The 15,495-nt window shown below is 39.8% G+C and overlaps 2 protein-coding genes across 2 annotated transcripts in view; one reads left to right on the forward strand and one right to left on the reverse strand.

The window, feature by feature from the left end:
* The window catches only part of LOC135098072 (peroxidasin-like), a 41,480-nt gene that overhangs the window by 11,703 nt on the left and 14,282 nt on the right, over window positions 1-15,495 (forward strand). The window lies entirely within an intron of this gene.
* On the reverse strand, window positions 1,552-13,564 carry LOC135098069 (dnaJ homolog subfamily C member 2-like). The gene is made up of 14 exons (XM_064000281.1): window positions 13,480-13,564; window positions 11,879-12,066; window positions 11,386-11,461; window positions 10,234-10,442; window positions 9,543-9,632; window positions 9,117-9,205; window positions 8,621-8,746; window positions 8,098-8,185; window positions 7,742-7,870; window positions 5,840-6,025; window positions 4,936-5,108; window positions 3,762-3,967; window positions 3,309-3,475; window positions 1,552-2,820 (listed from the first exon to the last, which is right to left on the reverse strand). The coding sequence occupies exons 1-14, from the start codon at window positions 13,562-13,564 to the stop codon at window positions 2,758-2,760; spliced, it is 1,875 nt and encodes a 624-aa protein (XP_063856351.1). The 3' UTR covers window positions 1,552-2,757.

Raw genomic sequence — 15,495 nt, forward strand, 5'->3', positions numbered from 1 at the left:
AGGAGACACCCAACTGCTGTTGACAGATGCCACCTTGCCATCTCAGACTATCAGCTGACACCACAAAATCAGTCACATCACCGCACTGAGGGAGATAAACAAACCAGCACCTGAGAGCTTGTCATCACTCAGTACTAAGTCTGTTTTGTCTGCCGCAGGGCTCGTCTTGACGTGTACAAGTATAAATAGAGGATGACTGGCAAATGACAAACCATAACTGTCCACGGGGGCGAGTTGTGTGTGGAAATGAGGTAACGTGTGTTGTGTTGCTTAATATAAAGTGTACGTATCCCACAGTACTCTCCACAACCACCAGCCCCATTCCGATAGTAATGACCTCAATCCTACCAACCACCACCCATTTCTCAATATGCATAACCCACACCAGTCCATTACTACTACATCATTAGAAAATTTACCGTCTGTTTGTGTGTGCAGTGTTGCGTTATAGTGTCAATAACCCACACCACCCCCACTATAACCCACCATCACACCACGATCTCAATCCTACACACTACCACCCACTTAGTAAATAAACAACAATCGCCCATTACAATTACACCACTACAAGAATTACCGTGTGTGTGCAGTGGGCTTGGGGCCAAATGAGGTTTATCTGGGTGGCGGGGTACCTCAGCGCAATCATGAAGGCTGGCGGGGTAGATATCAGGTCGCTATCTGTAGTTTTAGTTCCCCTACACGTCCGTCTGTCTGATTGGCCGCTACTGCCCGCCAACCTTCCGCACTACGAGCCTAACAGTGTTAAGTTCGTATAATTTTACTGTTATTATTATTATTATTATTATTATTATTATTATTATTATTTCTCATGTCTCTGTGTCATATGAAATAGTATTTGTACTACTACAGCTATTACCACTACTACTACTACTACTACTACTAGTAGTAGTAGTAGTAGTAGTAGTAGTAGTAGCAGAAATACTGCATTTTGGTTTATCAAAGCGACAGATGCGTGGTTATGTAATGCAGTTCACTATTACCATCTGCTTCCTTTTATTAATAATGACCATATGATATCTGTCACAAATCAAAGGTCGCAGATAACGTGGTGCTTTATACTTCAAAGAAGACCCTGATATGCGATCACGTGAAAAAGGAACACCCAAACAGCAGGTTTGATCTACAAAATAAATAAATAAATAAATAAATAAAAGTCAATCCACAAATTTATGATGTCGTTACGAAAGGCTTAAAACTGAAGATATGATGGAAGGTAGAGTGCATAGCGAGATGCGAACAATGAACAAAAATTATAGCACACACACACACACACACACACACACACACACACACACACACACACATGACCATATATATATATATATATATATATATATATATATATATATATATATATATATATATATATATATATATATATATATATATATATATGTATATATATATATATATATATATATATATATATATATATATATATATATATATATATATATATATATATATATATATATATTATATATATATATATATATATATTATATATATATACCAGTGGAAGACATTAAATTTTGTGTAGGTGGTGGGTGAGCATGGTGGCTGCAGATGATAATAATGATTATCTATATTTTGGTGTTTCACAAAGCTATTACTGGCTGTGTTGGCCTAGGTTAGGGTTGACTATGCTGGTCCGGGCAAAGCTACGAGGTCACACATTCTGAGGCGCACATCCATGATTCAACAGCTTGCATTATTACTTATATCACAGACTGAGTCACTTATTTGAGGTACTGAATCGCACATCATGAACTTATTCCATGCATCAGCCACTGAGAGCTATATTCTGAAACACCTCTGAGCTGCACCTCCATTACTTACAAAGTAATATTCCTCAAGTGTCAGGCTTGAATCATGTGTATCAAGGACCTGTGAATGTGTATAAGCATGTTAAGTCACAACTATTGTCTCAATGATGTTTGTGTATTTTCTATGGTAACTCTTCATTAGGATCTACACTAATCACAGCATTTACCTGCAGCTCTTCATGTGGCATCTTTACTCTTACCCACCTTGTAAATTTAGTGTTACTTTAAAATCAAACTTAAGACTGTAGTTTTCCTTTAGAAAATTAAGAAGGTACACATTTGTATGCAATCACATGGTCATCATTGCATATTACTTCTTATTATAGTCACAATCACCGCACACTTTTTCACACGTCTTGTAATTTTTTATACAACTGCCACAGATCCATTCATTCTTCAGGAAGTGGCTTCCTTGTGGCTACTGCCATATTAATGGAGATTGCCCTTCTGTCCTCCAGAGCTACACTATGATGATAAGGAAAAGCACATGCTGTTTTGCATCTGCTTTCTGCAATGTATAGAATTCTGCACTTATCAACATTAATTTTCAATATTAGCAGTTTTCCCATAGCACTTAAAAATACTTTTCCAAGTGTTAATTTTGCTTTTTGCATGACAACTTATTGCAAGCAGTGGAAGTGAAGTGTGATGGAAGAGATGGAAGAGTTGGGGGATGAGGTTATAAAGGAGAGAAAGGGAGAAGTGGAGGGGAAAGAAACAGATCCCTAGCTACACTTTTGTGTCCCCATCAATATATGTAGCTGCCCCTCCAATTCAGGTAGTCCAAAAGTGGCACTGCTGAGACATAATGCTTAAAAATAGAACAAGAGATAGATTGCTTCACACAACAGCTACAAGAATTTGCTACATCTGAACTCACAAAGGAAAGAAGACAGCAGGGTTTGGCTCCTCACTTTTTTCCCACTGCAGCAGCCTGAGCCGCCTTCTTTGCCTTCACCATCTCAACAAGCTCCTGAAATGCCATCATGTGAGAATAAGACTTAAAAGTTACAATAACATCAGTGTCTACTGTGCACTATATAAAACCTTCACTACATTACATACACACACACACACATATATAAAACCTTCACTACACACACACACACACACACACACACACACACACACACACACATAGCACTTACATCTCCATGCATTTATGGAGGGACCACAAAGATAAAAGCAGATCAAAAGATAAATGCATGAGAGAGAGAGAGAGAGAGAGAGAGAGAGAGAGAGAGAGAGAGAGAGAGAGAGAGAGAGAGAGAGAGAGAGAGAGAGAGAGAGAGAGAGAGAGAGAGAGAGAGAGAGAGAGAGAGAGAGAGAGAGAGAGAGAGAGTGTGTCACTCCATAAACAAGATAAACCTGATTTGTTTTCTCCACAATCTCACATACAGGGAATAGCAAGCAACACATCATCAGACACACAAACACACACACACACACACATATACAGACTTTATAGCGCCTCATGCAGTCTTTCTTAGTTCGGTTGGGGACACACTTGGCAATGCGGTCCCAGCGGTCAGGAGTAGAGACTGGATAGGTCTTGAGGGCTTGCTCCAGCAACCTCTGTTCCTCAGCTCCCCAAGCAGCAGTGTTCATCCCCAGCATCTCCTGTGGTGCTGCACAAAGGAAAGATCTAACATCAGCCTAAAAACATGTTTTTTCTTAAAATATCTTGGAATTGATTCACAGCTCAACTGGTGATATTGTATAGAGCTAAAAGACAATTCACAGCAGTTACACAGAGAAGGGAGAAAGCTCTTGAGTTCATACAGAGAAGACTCATGGTAATAATTAATTAGTATAAAAAGAGAAATGAGAAATTACCCAAGCATCAACATGATATAAAACTACACAAAGATGCAAAAGAATTATCTGAATGTCAGCATAACAGCAAGAACTCACTGTCATATCTCTGGGAGGCTGTGGTGTCGCTGATCACCTGCCGAGCCTGTGCCTTCTCCATGCTGTGGTAGGCATTCTTGTTGGCTGCCTCCCTCATGTGCTTGTCTGAGTGTTGCAGCTCCTTGGCCTTATTGAGCACCTCCTTGGCCAGCCTGGTGATGCTGGTGGCTGTGTGTTGGTTGATATACTCTGCCACAACTTCCCACCTGCAGCATGGAGGGTTCAATGAGTTCCTCTAAGTACAGCAATGCTTAAAAACATAACCTAACATTAAGGGAGCTGCAAGAAGCCATCCTTGTATGAAACATATCTACCTATATCCACCTATCATTCCCATCCATAAATTTGTCTAATCCTTTAATGCTCCCCAATGACTCAGCACTAACAACCTGATTACTGAGTCCATTCCATTCATCTACTACTCCATCTGAGGACCAATTTCTTCCTCTCTAACTATTTTCAAGCTTGAACCCATTGTGTCTTGTTCTATCCTAATTATGATCCTGAGAATTTTATAAATGTCACCTTTGTTATATTCCCCATACCACGTGAAGACCTAAATGGTGTGTATGTAGAGAACAGTAGTAGGGATCAGATAACAACCTTGATATTAGTCATTTTAAAACACACATGGAAACACAAGAATAAGGCAATATATCAATCAAATAAAATATTAAAGCTTAAAAAACCCATCTATTTATATACTAGGCCAGCAATCTCACATCAGCTGGCCCAGACAAGGCACCACACACACACACACACACACACATGCACACCACTTAGTGTCAGCATGCTCGGCTCACAACCGAGAAGGCATGGGTTCAAGTCCTGGGAGAATCTCTTCATGTGTAGCCCCTGTTCACCTAGCAGCAAGTAAGTACAGGATGTAACCTGAAGGGTTATGGCCTCACTGTCCCAGTGTGCGGTGTGTGAATGGTCTCAGTCCTACCCAAAGATCAATCACTACAAGCTCTGACCTCTTTCCATATGGGGAACAGCTGGTTTGGTGACCAGCAGACGAATGTAGGTGAATGACACGTCATTCACACTCTTAGCCCTGTCAGCCCCAGTGGAAAGGGACAGCCTTGTGGACCACCAATAATAATAAGATATCAAAAAATATATAAAAAGAAGCAATTTACACACACACACACACACACATGAACCAGCTCACCTCTTTGTTGTGCCGGCAGGGAAGAGGTTGACGGCTTTGATGAGCAGCTGGAGGTCATCTTGATTCCAGACTTTGAGTGATGAACCTTCCCCTCCTCCTCCACCCCCTCCCCTTGCTGCCGCTGCTGCCACCTCCTCCCTCTCCTTTTTGATCCTGTTGCGCACCTCACTCACCTACAACAGAGAGAGAAGGCAAAGAAGTGTTACAGGGGGTCCTCAAGTTATGACAGAGTTCTGTTCCTATGCCATGTTATAAACTGATTTTCTGCATAGGTCAGAACCAGCATAAGTAAGCTACCTGCAGTATGTCAATCACTAATACTAATACTGTTGTACTGTAAAGTCATAGTCTAGGACATAAACACATAACTATTGTGCCTGTAAAAGAAACATATGAAGGACAAAAGTCAAGACTGTCATACACCAAGGACTCCTTGTACTAATCATAACTATCAGTGGAGAAATAGTCTGAAAGGTTTGACTATCCTAGGGAAAACAGGTCATACAGAATATCCAGATCATTTGGGGTGGATTGTTCTAATTTAGATTAGCTTGCTTTATGCTACTTTAGATTTAGCTAATCAGATAAGGTAATGTAACATGACTTAAATAGACCTAACATAGTTCATTTCAAAAGTGATGCAGATACCCATATGTCTGTTGGAGCAGCTTTTGGGTTCAAGGCTTAGGAAATTTTTTGATTTAAGAATGACAAAAATTATGCTTTTTTTTTTTTTTTTATATAAGCAACAATTACTGCTACTACTACTACTACTACTACTACTGTTGGCCCTCCACACTCACCTCCTGTGTCAAAAAATTACTACTGCTATTACTACTACTGTTGATCTCTCTCACTCACCTTTGTCAATTAACTACTACTACTACTGTTGATCCTCCCTCACCTCCTTCATGAGTACCTCCCACCCTTGCATCTTGTCCTGGGCCACTTGTGCTAGTTCCTTGTTGAGTTCCTCCAGGCGGGTCAGCTCCAGTGCCTCACACAGCAGCTCCACATCTGTCATGGTCTGCACTCGCTCCCCCTCCTCTGATGCAAAGTAACTGTTGTCCTTACAGAGAGTCCGCAGCATCTGGGAATAGAGGATAATATACTAATGATTTTCAGCCTCTCTGTTATTGCTGCAATGTTGCATATCTTGCTATCTTTTTACTGCTATTTTTTTTCTAGTAAACTCTGGAACTCCCTGCCTGCTCCAGAAGATCCTCCTTCCTATAACTTGAACTCTTTAAAATGGCTGGTTCCAACTTTTCAAAACACTTATCCAACAATTCTGGATAATCCTTATGATCTTTCTTTTGGGACTAGCATCTCAGTGGACTTTCTTTCCCCCCTTTTTATTGCCCTTGACCAAAGATCTTGCATAAAAAATGTTACTGAAATATGTGAGGAAAGGGTGAAGAGAGAGTATGTGAAGTTCAGAGCAAAGAGGAAGGGAATACAAGGGCAGGACTAAATAGAGAAATCTGTTGCAGTTATGTCCTCATGGAGTATTTATCAAGAGGTGTCAAATAAAGATAGACAGATACAGAGATGTTCTTTATCACTGTCACCATCACATCTATGCAATGACAAAGAATGTGTGCTTTATTCTATTTCACGTTGCTTTTTAAAATTATTTACGTGAACAAAATACAGGCAATCATAATTTGTATATATATTTTTTTAGTTTCCAAATTAATTTACACATTTGAACACTAAATTTAATGCTCTTTCCATCTTTCTAATACAAATGCAGTCCTCTCAGCCCCTTATGAACAGGAACTGTATCAAAATCATTTAAAAAATGACATCAAAGAAAAAGGAAAAAAATATAAATCTGAAAGTATATAATGAATGAGAATATTTTAATGTGAAATGTTACAGAAGATGAAAGTGGGTAGAGTTTCATTTTTTAGTTTTTCTTTTTTTTTTAGCAAATTTTGTAGCCTTAAAATGAATGATAAAAAAAAAAATAAATAAAAAAAAAAAGACTTGCCAGGTAGAATGATGGCTCCAGGCATGAGTCATGAGAACTATAGGGGCAGGTGACAGGAAGGGAGGACTGCGACAAGATGAAAGTGAAAGGGGAGAGGAAAGGAACAGGAGGAGGAAAGGATATAATGTAGTGGGCTTGCTTGCCATAGCCAGGGATCATTATTATTATTATTATTATTATTATTATTATTATTATTATTATTATTATTATTATCATCATCATTATTATTATTATTTTTTTTTTTTATATATATATTGGAGGATCACTGGCCAAGGACAACAAAGACTGAAAAAAAAAAAAAAAAAGAAGAAAGAGGCCCACTGAGGTGCTGGCTCCTGAACAGTCAAGTGTTAGTCAAACAAACAGGGTAAGTGCCTTGAAACCTCGCTCTTGAAAGAGTTCAAGTCATAGGAAGGTGGAAATACAGAAGCAGACAGGGAGTTCCAGAGTTTACCAGAGATAGGGATGAATGATTGAGAATAATGGTTAACTCTTGCATTAAAGAGGTAGACAGTATAGAGATGAAAGAAAGAAGAAAGACTTGTGCAGTGAGGCATGCAGTTAGCAAGATCAGAAGAGCAGTTGGCATGAAAATATCAGTAGGAGGTAGCAAGAGATTCAACACTGCAGTGATGAAAAAGAGGCTGAAGACAGTCAGTTAGAACACACTAGAAAGAAAGTGCACCACGAAAATTCAATATATTTGTCAAGAGAATTTTTGATTATGTTAGCGATCACAGCAGTTTAAGCGTCAAAGACAAGTGTGTGGTAAGTTCTTACATGTCAAGCAGATTCTACCCTCCTCCTCACCTTCCTCTCTTTTTTTAATGCTTTCTTCAGCACCTCTCTTTCCTTCTTTTCTACCTCCTGTTTTGCTCTTTGCTCTGCCTCCTCTGCTTCTCTTTTCTTTCTCTCTGCTTCCTCAGCTTCCTGCCTTACCTGAAAACACCAAATTTACACATTAGCAAGACATATCATTCAAAAAAAAGACAACATAGCATGGTATTTCAAAATATATGGCATTTCCGAGCATAAGACATGAAAAATACAAATCAATGAGAAAAATGTGAAGCCTTGGTCTGTTGTAGAAATCAATGCATATATGTGTCCGAGAGTAGTTAGAGATTGGCCTGGTGCTAATACTGGAGATCACAATGTGCACTCACCCTCTCCTCCTCTTCTTGTTTTTGCCTGATTGCCTCTGCTTTTGCCTTTTTCTCAGCCAGTCTTCTTTCCTTGTCTTCTTCTTTAAATCTTAAAAAAATTATATATATATATATAGTATATATATATATATATATATATATATATATATATATATATATATATATATATATATATATATATATATATATATATATATATATATATATATATATATATATATATATAACTCTTCATCTCTTTCCCTCTTTTTCTATAAACTTACCCATTCTTTAGCTACAGAAGTAGACAGCAAAAGCAGCAATTAATTTTTCCCTCATAAGGAGTCAGAAGTAAAACAAGAACAGCTTCTTTGCAATCTAAATCATCATAAACCCTTCCATCAAAATGAAATTTGAAGTATTATGTAACAACAGAAAAAAGTACTCCTTGTGATAAATATCTCTTGGGATAATGCACAAAATTTCAACTTTTATTGGGATACAACGAAAATACACGAAATCAGTAATAAGTAACGAAACATACTTGGCTATCCTTGGGTCACAGGCATATGCATTGTCAACTAGCCTGCGCAATCGACCCATCTCCTCCTTCCGACGCCTCGCTCGCTCTACCTTGTTCTGCTTCTCTATCCATCGACGCTCCTCCCGGCTGGCAAGATTGACTGATTTAAAGAAGGGAAGGCGACCACAACATTGCAGTCACATTGCACTGTTACAAAATATTCAAAGAAACTAAAATGACCAGTTAAAGCAATCAGAACAATGTCAGTGCCAGTTTTCCTTGCCATAAGTCTGGGTATTCTGTCTAGCCATATTAAATTTTCTTGTTATTTTTTCCAATGTCAAGTCTAGGCTTAAGTTTGGGCATTATTTCCTTATTCAATTAAAATTTTATTCAATGTTAATGTTTCAAGATACAAATTTCACCATTTTTTGCTGCCTTTGGTAAGATAAAGCAAGGCTGGAGTGGAATACACATAACTCTAAAAAGACCAGACATACAAATAGTGAAGACTCACTCCTGTCCCTTCTCCTTTTCCTCCTCATCCAGATATGAAAACTCTCGCCAGGAATCAAAGTCGTACCAGAATCCATAGAAGCGATCAACCTGCACAGTGATGAAAATTAAGTCGGTTAACAATACAAAATAAACACTATTCACAAAGAAATCTTGAAATGATGTTTTATGTGTAAGTTACTGGACCCTCTATGCTGAGGAAAATTATAGTGTATGATATTTTAAACAAACTTTCAAAATTACTGGTCTATCTTTCCATCAACATAGCATATGATGATGGTAACTATAAAAAGTAAACTGTCACCAAATATCTACTTGCATTTCTGCTACTAGTAATCTCACTTCTAAAACAGTACAAGGGAGATTGATGTGACTGTACAGGCCAATCACTCTGCTCCAGTTACTTAATCTGCTAATCTGGACTGACCTTTTGTTTGGTGTCATCAGGTTTGCCCAAGCCAGGAACATGCTTGTGGGTGGACCAACGAGCATTGCACTCAAACACCCCTGTGAAAATCTGCAATGCAACACTGTGCCTTACAAAGATGTGGTGGAGACTGAAGAAGAGAGAGAGAGAGAGGAGAGAGAGAGAGAGAGAGAGAGGAGAGAGAGAGAGAGAGAGAGAGAGAGAGAGAGAGAGAGAGAGAGAGAGAGAGAGGAGAGAGAGAGAGAGAGAGAGAGGAGAGAGAGAGAGAGAGAGAGAGAGTTATATAATCTAATATATAGACCTGACATTACAATATGAGATGGAGTTAATCCCTTCAGTGATATGTAATCATCCACACCACTACAAGTAATGTATACAATCTTTATAACCACCTGCAAGAAAAAAGCGGTGAAAAGGAATAGATTTTTTGCAATTTCTAGCCAGTATAATGTTTGGAGATGGCTGTAGAATGTGAAGAATTGTCCCAGAGTGGTTAGTGGTAAAGAAAAGATGTACCAAATAGCAATGAATACTGAACTTTCAATTCTTTGTTGAGTCATTTTTCTTCCTAATAGGAGTTAGCGCTTGCCTTGTGTGCACATATATTTGACATTACAGTATGACATGGAGTTAAAAGACCTTTGAATTCTTTGTGGAATAAATTTTCTTCTTAGTGGTGATCAGCGCTTACCTGGGAGAAGTTTGCCTTATTGTGTGCACTGACAGCCGGCACCTCGTCATCAAACTCTGGGTCCACCGAGTCCCAGGAGCGTCGCTTGATGGGGTCCCCGAGAATCTCATAGGCTTTGGTGATGCAGGTGAAGTAGTCATCGTCATCCCTCACCTCCTCCCCAGCTGCTCGCCGCTTGTCTGGGTGGTGCCACAGAACCATCATGCGGTCTGTGAGGAGTAACACAATGGACGGAAGTGCACACTAATGCTGCACTCTCATTCCTTTACCCAAGTGTTGGGTCATCCTGTTTTAAGCACGTACCAAAGGGAATGCTAATTATTATATTAGACTTACAGATATCTTAGCATAAAACCAATGATCAGAAAATATAATGTCTATCTATCTATCTATATATCAGGTTGCCAATCCCACATGGGGTGGCCCAGACAAACCACCACACACTCTTACAAATATCATTCACACTCATAGCCATAGGGGCACCAACTATTCTTCAGACACATTCTCTCTGCTCTTCTGTATGCACCACCTAGCTACAATTCAAGAGCTTGTTAAAGCTAACAGTTATGGACATGGTTTCATAATTAATAGTAATTACTACAAACAACATGATGGCATTCCCTTTGGGTTCTACTTTAGCAAATGTATCCCAAATGATTGGTGTGAGCAAAACTTCAATAATTAGCCATGCAATGTCAATAGCAGGCAACAAACTGCCTGTGCCAGATGATTGACAAAAGTCAACTGACAATGCTCCTCGCTGTGGGCCACAGGAAGACACAGCTCGCCCACGCCCACTCACTGTCAGTGTGGCCACACTTATTTGGTACAATGCTCCCACTTTTCTCACCATTTATCACACTCACCTGCTTGCTCACAACCATTGCCAGTGTGGCCATAGTCATAGTCTCAAACCACCATACTACACCCCAGGAGCTTTGGTATAGCAAAGCCAACCACATACATCCATAGCAAAGCACAAATAAAATGTAGTTATTGAAAATATACAAATAAAATAAAAATACCAAGACTAAAAGGGCTGACACTGCAACTGAAAACTGGCACTATAAAAATACCTTCAAACAGCAGGTGCACTAAAACTTGGTACTCAGTACACTATACACTCTAGCTCCAGATGCCACTAGGACTTACACGCTCTTTTGATGTCATCATCAGAGGCCTTGTACCTGTGCTTTCGGAGTCCCAGTACTGCATAATGATCCTGGTCCTGAAAGGCAATGTTGTAGAAATGTATCAATATATAAAAGAAAGATACTAATCAAATAAATGACAGAGGTAAGTGATGCTCTCATAGTGAACAATCAAGACAGAACTATATATGCTAGATAAGTTTAGGTTTTGAAAAGAGCTTAGTAAGAACTGGTTCACAGAGTAGTGGACAAATAGAACAGGCTTAGCATTCATGTGGTCAGCACCTACACCATAAGTGATATCATGAGGTTAGATGACTAGGCATATGCATATAGAGGCCAGATGGCAATAGGAAGGCTGACTGCATGGGGAAGAGGAGGATAACAGATTTTCATGGTTAGTACAGGAGTTATCCAGTGTAGGCCAGCCAATCTTTTGCAGTCTTCTCCATTCTTATGTTGCTATGACTGGACCATGCTGGCTGAGTTCTCACCTTCCAGTCTGCTGGGTTGAGAGAGCGAAGATAGTGTATGTCATCGTCCACCTCCACCTCCTGAGCCTCCTCCTCCTCACTCTCCTCTTCACTTTCCCCAACTGAGGAGGTGAGGTGGCCCCGCAGACGCCGTGCCTCATATATGTGGAACCATCGTCCCACTGGTTCTACCTCCACCTGGATGAGTGCTGTGGAAGGGAGAGGTAGAGAGAAAATAAAACAGATATTACCAAGAATACCATTCAGGATGCTGAGGAAATAAAGGACATATTGTACAGAAAGAGACAGAAAAGAAAAATACCATAAGAGAAGAACAACTAGAAGGTCATCTCTAAAAAGTACACACACACACAAAGAGACAGACCATGAAAGATAAAGAGATGTTGTTGCAGAGACTATACACCAAAACATCATCTGAGAAATTCTCATCTACATACAAAAGCCCCCTGGTTAAGTTAAGTTAGTGTTCTTAATGGGGGCATCCACTGGAGAAAGATGCACTGGTTAAGCTGGATTAGTGTCTTTAAAGGGGGGACAGGACTCGCCTTTCAGTTAGGTTGGGTAAAGTTAGGTTAAGCTAGAAAGTTCCCAGTTTTCAATATATGGCACCTCATCCTTAGACTTTCCAACGAATGTCAAAATTTGGCATAATTTAGCTTCTTCCACCCTAAAACTCCATTTTCCCACCATGTCTCCAAGCTTGTTAGGGACAGAAAAAAGATAGGATTTGTGGTGTTAAACTGCAATTTACTGGTAAGAATAGCATAATGGGAGATCTGGGTGATGGAGCCTCCCAATTAGCAAGGTTAGTAATCTCACAGTTAGAATAGTGTAGTGGGGAATATGGGGGGGATGGGATATTCTCTGTTTGTTGACTATTTTTAAGGATTTCTGCGCAAAACAGTGTTTTTACTCCTTAAACTTTTCAGGCTTCCCAACTTTGGTTTATTTTGGCCTGCACTCCCCTACCTTAAAAATGTAAAAAGAAAACAGGAAAAGGAGTGGAGAAAATTAACGGTGAAAAAAATTGTATTTTCGGACAAAATGAAAAACCTAAAATTCTATAGATATAAAATGTAGATATATTAACAAAGTTTCTATGATATCTCTTTCAAAGCAATTAACTAAAAATAAAGCCTGAGGGAAAGAAAAGGATAATATGGAGATAACCTTAGCCTCTTCTAGGGTTAATACGTACATGTCAGATAGAATTAAGGTTGTAGAATATCATGCAATATATATCAACTTCTGGAAACTTGAAAAAAAAAAAAAAAAAAAAAAAAAAAAAAAAAAAAAAAAAAAAAAAACAAGGTTAATGAACTGATGCATTCCCATGCTACACCCTCCCCTTCCAAGTGCTTGAGGGTCACTGTTGGCTGGCTGCTGGAGCTGTGCAGGGCAGGGTGAGGTTAGCCATTAAGGGAATCAGATTACTTATAGTTATTTGAAGTTATTACTTAATTATGAAAAAAAAAAAAAAAAAAAAAAAAAAAAAGGAAAGGATTAGGGTTAGGGTTAGGTTAGTTTAGGTTACGTCAGGGTTAGGCTAGGTTAGCAAGACCTTCAAATAACTAAGTATTCTGATTCCTGTAATGGCTAACCCTGCCCTGCCCCACACACCTCTCGCAGCCAGCCAGCAATGACTCTCGACAACTCAGACGAGGAGTGTGTAGCATGGGGATGCATCAGTTCATTAACCTTTTACCTTTTTTTTTGCTTAAACAAGTTTCTGTAAGTTGATATATATTGCAAGATATGCTACAACCTTAATTCTACCTGACATGTAAGTATTAACTTCAGAAAAGGCTAAGGTTACTTCAGAAGAGGTTTAGGTCCATATTCCCCCAACAAACACTTACTATGATTTCAAAGCCACAGAATGTACTATGTGCCCAGGAGGTACCACCCCTGTCGCCCCCCTTAATCTGTTCGGTAAAACTGCAGGGTTGGACCTCCTCTCTATTTATTAAAAACACATTGCATAACGTGATAGAGTACTTACTATAGAACATGTCTGTGATGTTTTCAATGTGGGGAAGGCTTTTGTAAGGCCATAGTAATTAAATTAATAGTGCGCTGCCTCCAGAAACTAAGTCCACAATCATCCCAAGGATATAAGTTAGGTTAGGTTAGTAACCTTAGGGGGTCCAGGGGAGGCACAGCCCCCCCTGGACCCCCCTTTCTCACACATTGATGAATATAATTGAATACAGGAAGGGGAAATAATGAAAGTCTCTCTCTCTCTCCTCTCTCTCTCTCTCTCTCTCTCTCTCTCTCTACCTAGCCATGTCGACACACGGCCTTGAAGACAAACCCTTTCACCACCACTACCACCACCACCACCTCCTCCTCTTCCTCCTCCTCTTTCTTCTTTCGTATCATAGTCTATATTCTCCTCCTTTTTCTCCTCCTCCTCCTCCTCTTCTATTCCTCCTTCTCTATTCCTCTTCTTCATTGTTATTCCTCCTCCTCCTCCTCCTCCTCCTCCTCTTCCTTGTCTTCTTCCTTTATGTAGTCCATATTCTCCTCCTCCTCCTCCTCTTCATAATCATCATCTTTTCTTCTCCTTCCTCTTCTTCTTCTTCTTCTTCTTCTTCTTCTTCTTCTTCTCCTCCTCCTCTTCTCATACCTCACATTCACTTTCAACATCAAATCCTCCTCCTCCTCCTCTCCCTCCTCCTCCTCCTCCTCCTCCTCCTCATCTTCAGTAATTTCATGCCAACCAGAGATATCAAGTTAATGTGTCTTCGTATTGTTTTCCTCCTCCTCCTCCTCCTCCTCCTCCTCTGAGAACTAACGGGGATTTTATTCATTTTTACTCTCACATTCCTTCCCTACTCTTCCCTACCTCCTCCTCCTCCTCCTCCTCCTCCTCCTCCTCCTCCTCTGAGAACTAACGGGGATTTTATTCACTTTTACTCTCACATTCCTTCCCTACTCTTCCCTACCTCCTCCTCCTCCTTCCCCTCCTCCTCCACTGTGATTATAAAATATGTTGTGTATTACGTATATTGTTAAGCTCCAGGAGAGAGAGAGAGAGAGAGAGAGAGAGAGAGAGAGAGAGAGAGAGAGAGAGAGAGAGAGAGAGAGAGAGAGAGAGAGAGAGAGAGAGAGAGAGAGAGAGAGAGAGAGAGAGAGGAAAGGTTAACCAGAAAGAATTTTAAGTGAAAGATGGAGAGAGAGAGAGAGAGAGAGAGAGAGAGAGAGAGAGAGAGAGAGAGAGAGAGAGAGAGAGAGAGAGAGAGAGAGAGAGAGAGAGAGAGAGAGAAGGTTAACCAGAAAGAATTTTAGTTAAGTGAAAGATGGAAATGAGAGAGAGAGAGAGAGAGAGAGAGAGAGAGAGAGAGAGAGAGAGAGAGAGAGAGAGAGAGAGAGAGAGAGAGAGAGAGAGAGAGAGAGAGAGAGAGAGAGAGAGAGAGAGAGAGAGAGAGAGAGAGAGAGAGAGAGAGAGAGAGGACCAGTCTTTCCTCCAGCAAACTGTTATTCCCTTCAAAGTTGCACTAAAATTTTCCCTCCAGCCACAAACATTATCTCTATTTCTTACTCACCTCAAGGCCTCTCTCTCTCTCTCTCTCTCTCTCTCTCTCTCTCTCTCTCTCTCTCTCTCTCTCTCTCTT

The sequence above is a fragment of the Scylla paramamosain genome, unplaced genomic scaffold, assembly GCF_035594125.1.
Source record: "Scylla paramamosain isolate STU-SP2022 unplaced genomic scaffold, ASM3559412v1 Contig44, whole genome shotgun sequence".
NCBI classification, from domain to species: Eukaryota; Metazoa; Arthropoda; class Malacostraca; order Decapoda; family Portunidae; genus Scylla; species Scylla paramamosain.

Bases quoted from the DNA above. Each gene is read 5' to 3' on its own strand.
- LOC135098069 (XM_064000281.1), bottom strand. From the start codon at position 13,564: ATGCATCCCCATGCTACACACTCCTCGTCTGAGTTGTCGAGAGTCATT. The intron at 9,633-10,233 runs GTAAGCGCTGAT...GTTGCATTGCAG, and splicing joins ATAAGGCAAACTTCTCCCAG to ATTTTCACAGGGGTGTTTGA. The intron at 5,109-5,839 runs GTGAGGGAGGAT...TCTCTGTTGTAG, and splicing joins GGGAGGTACTCATGAAGGAG to GTGAGTGAGGTGCGCAACAG.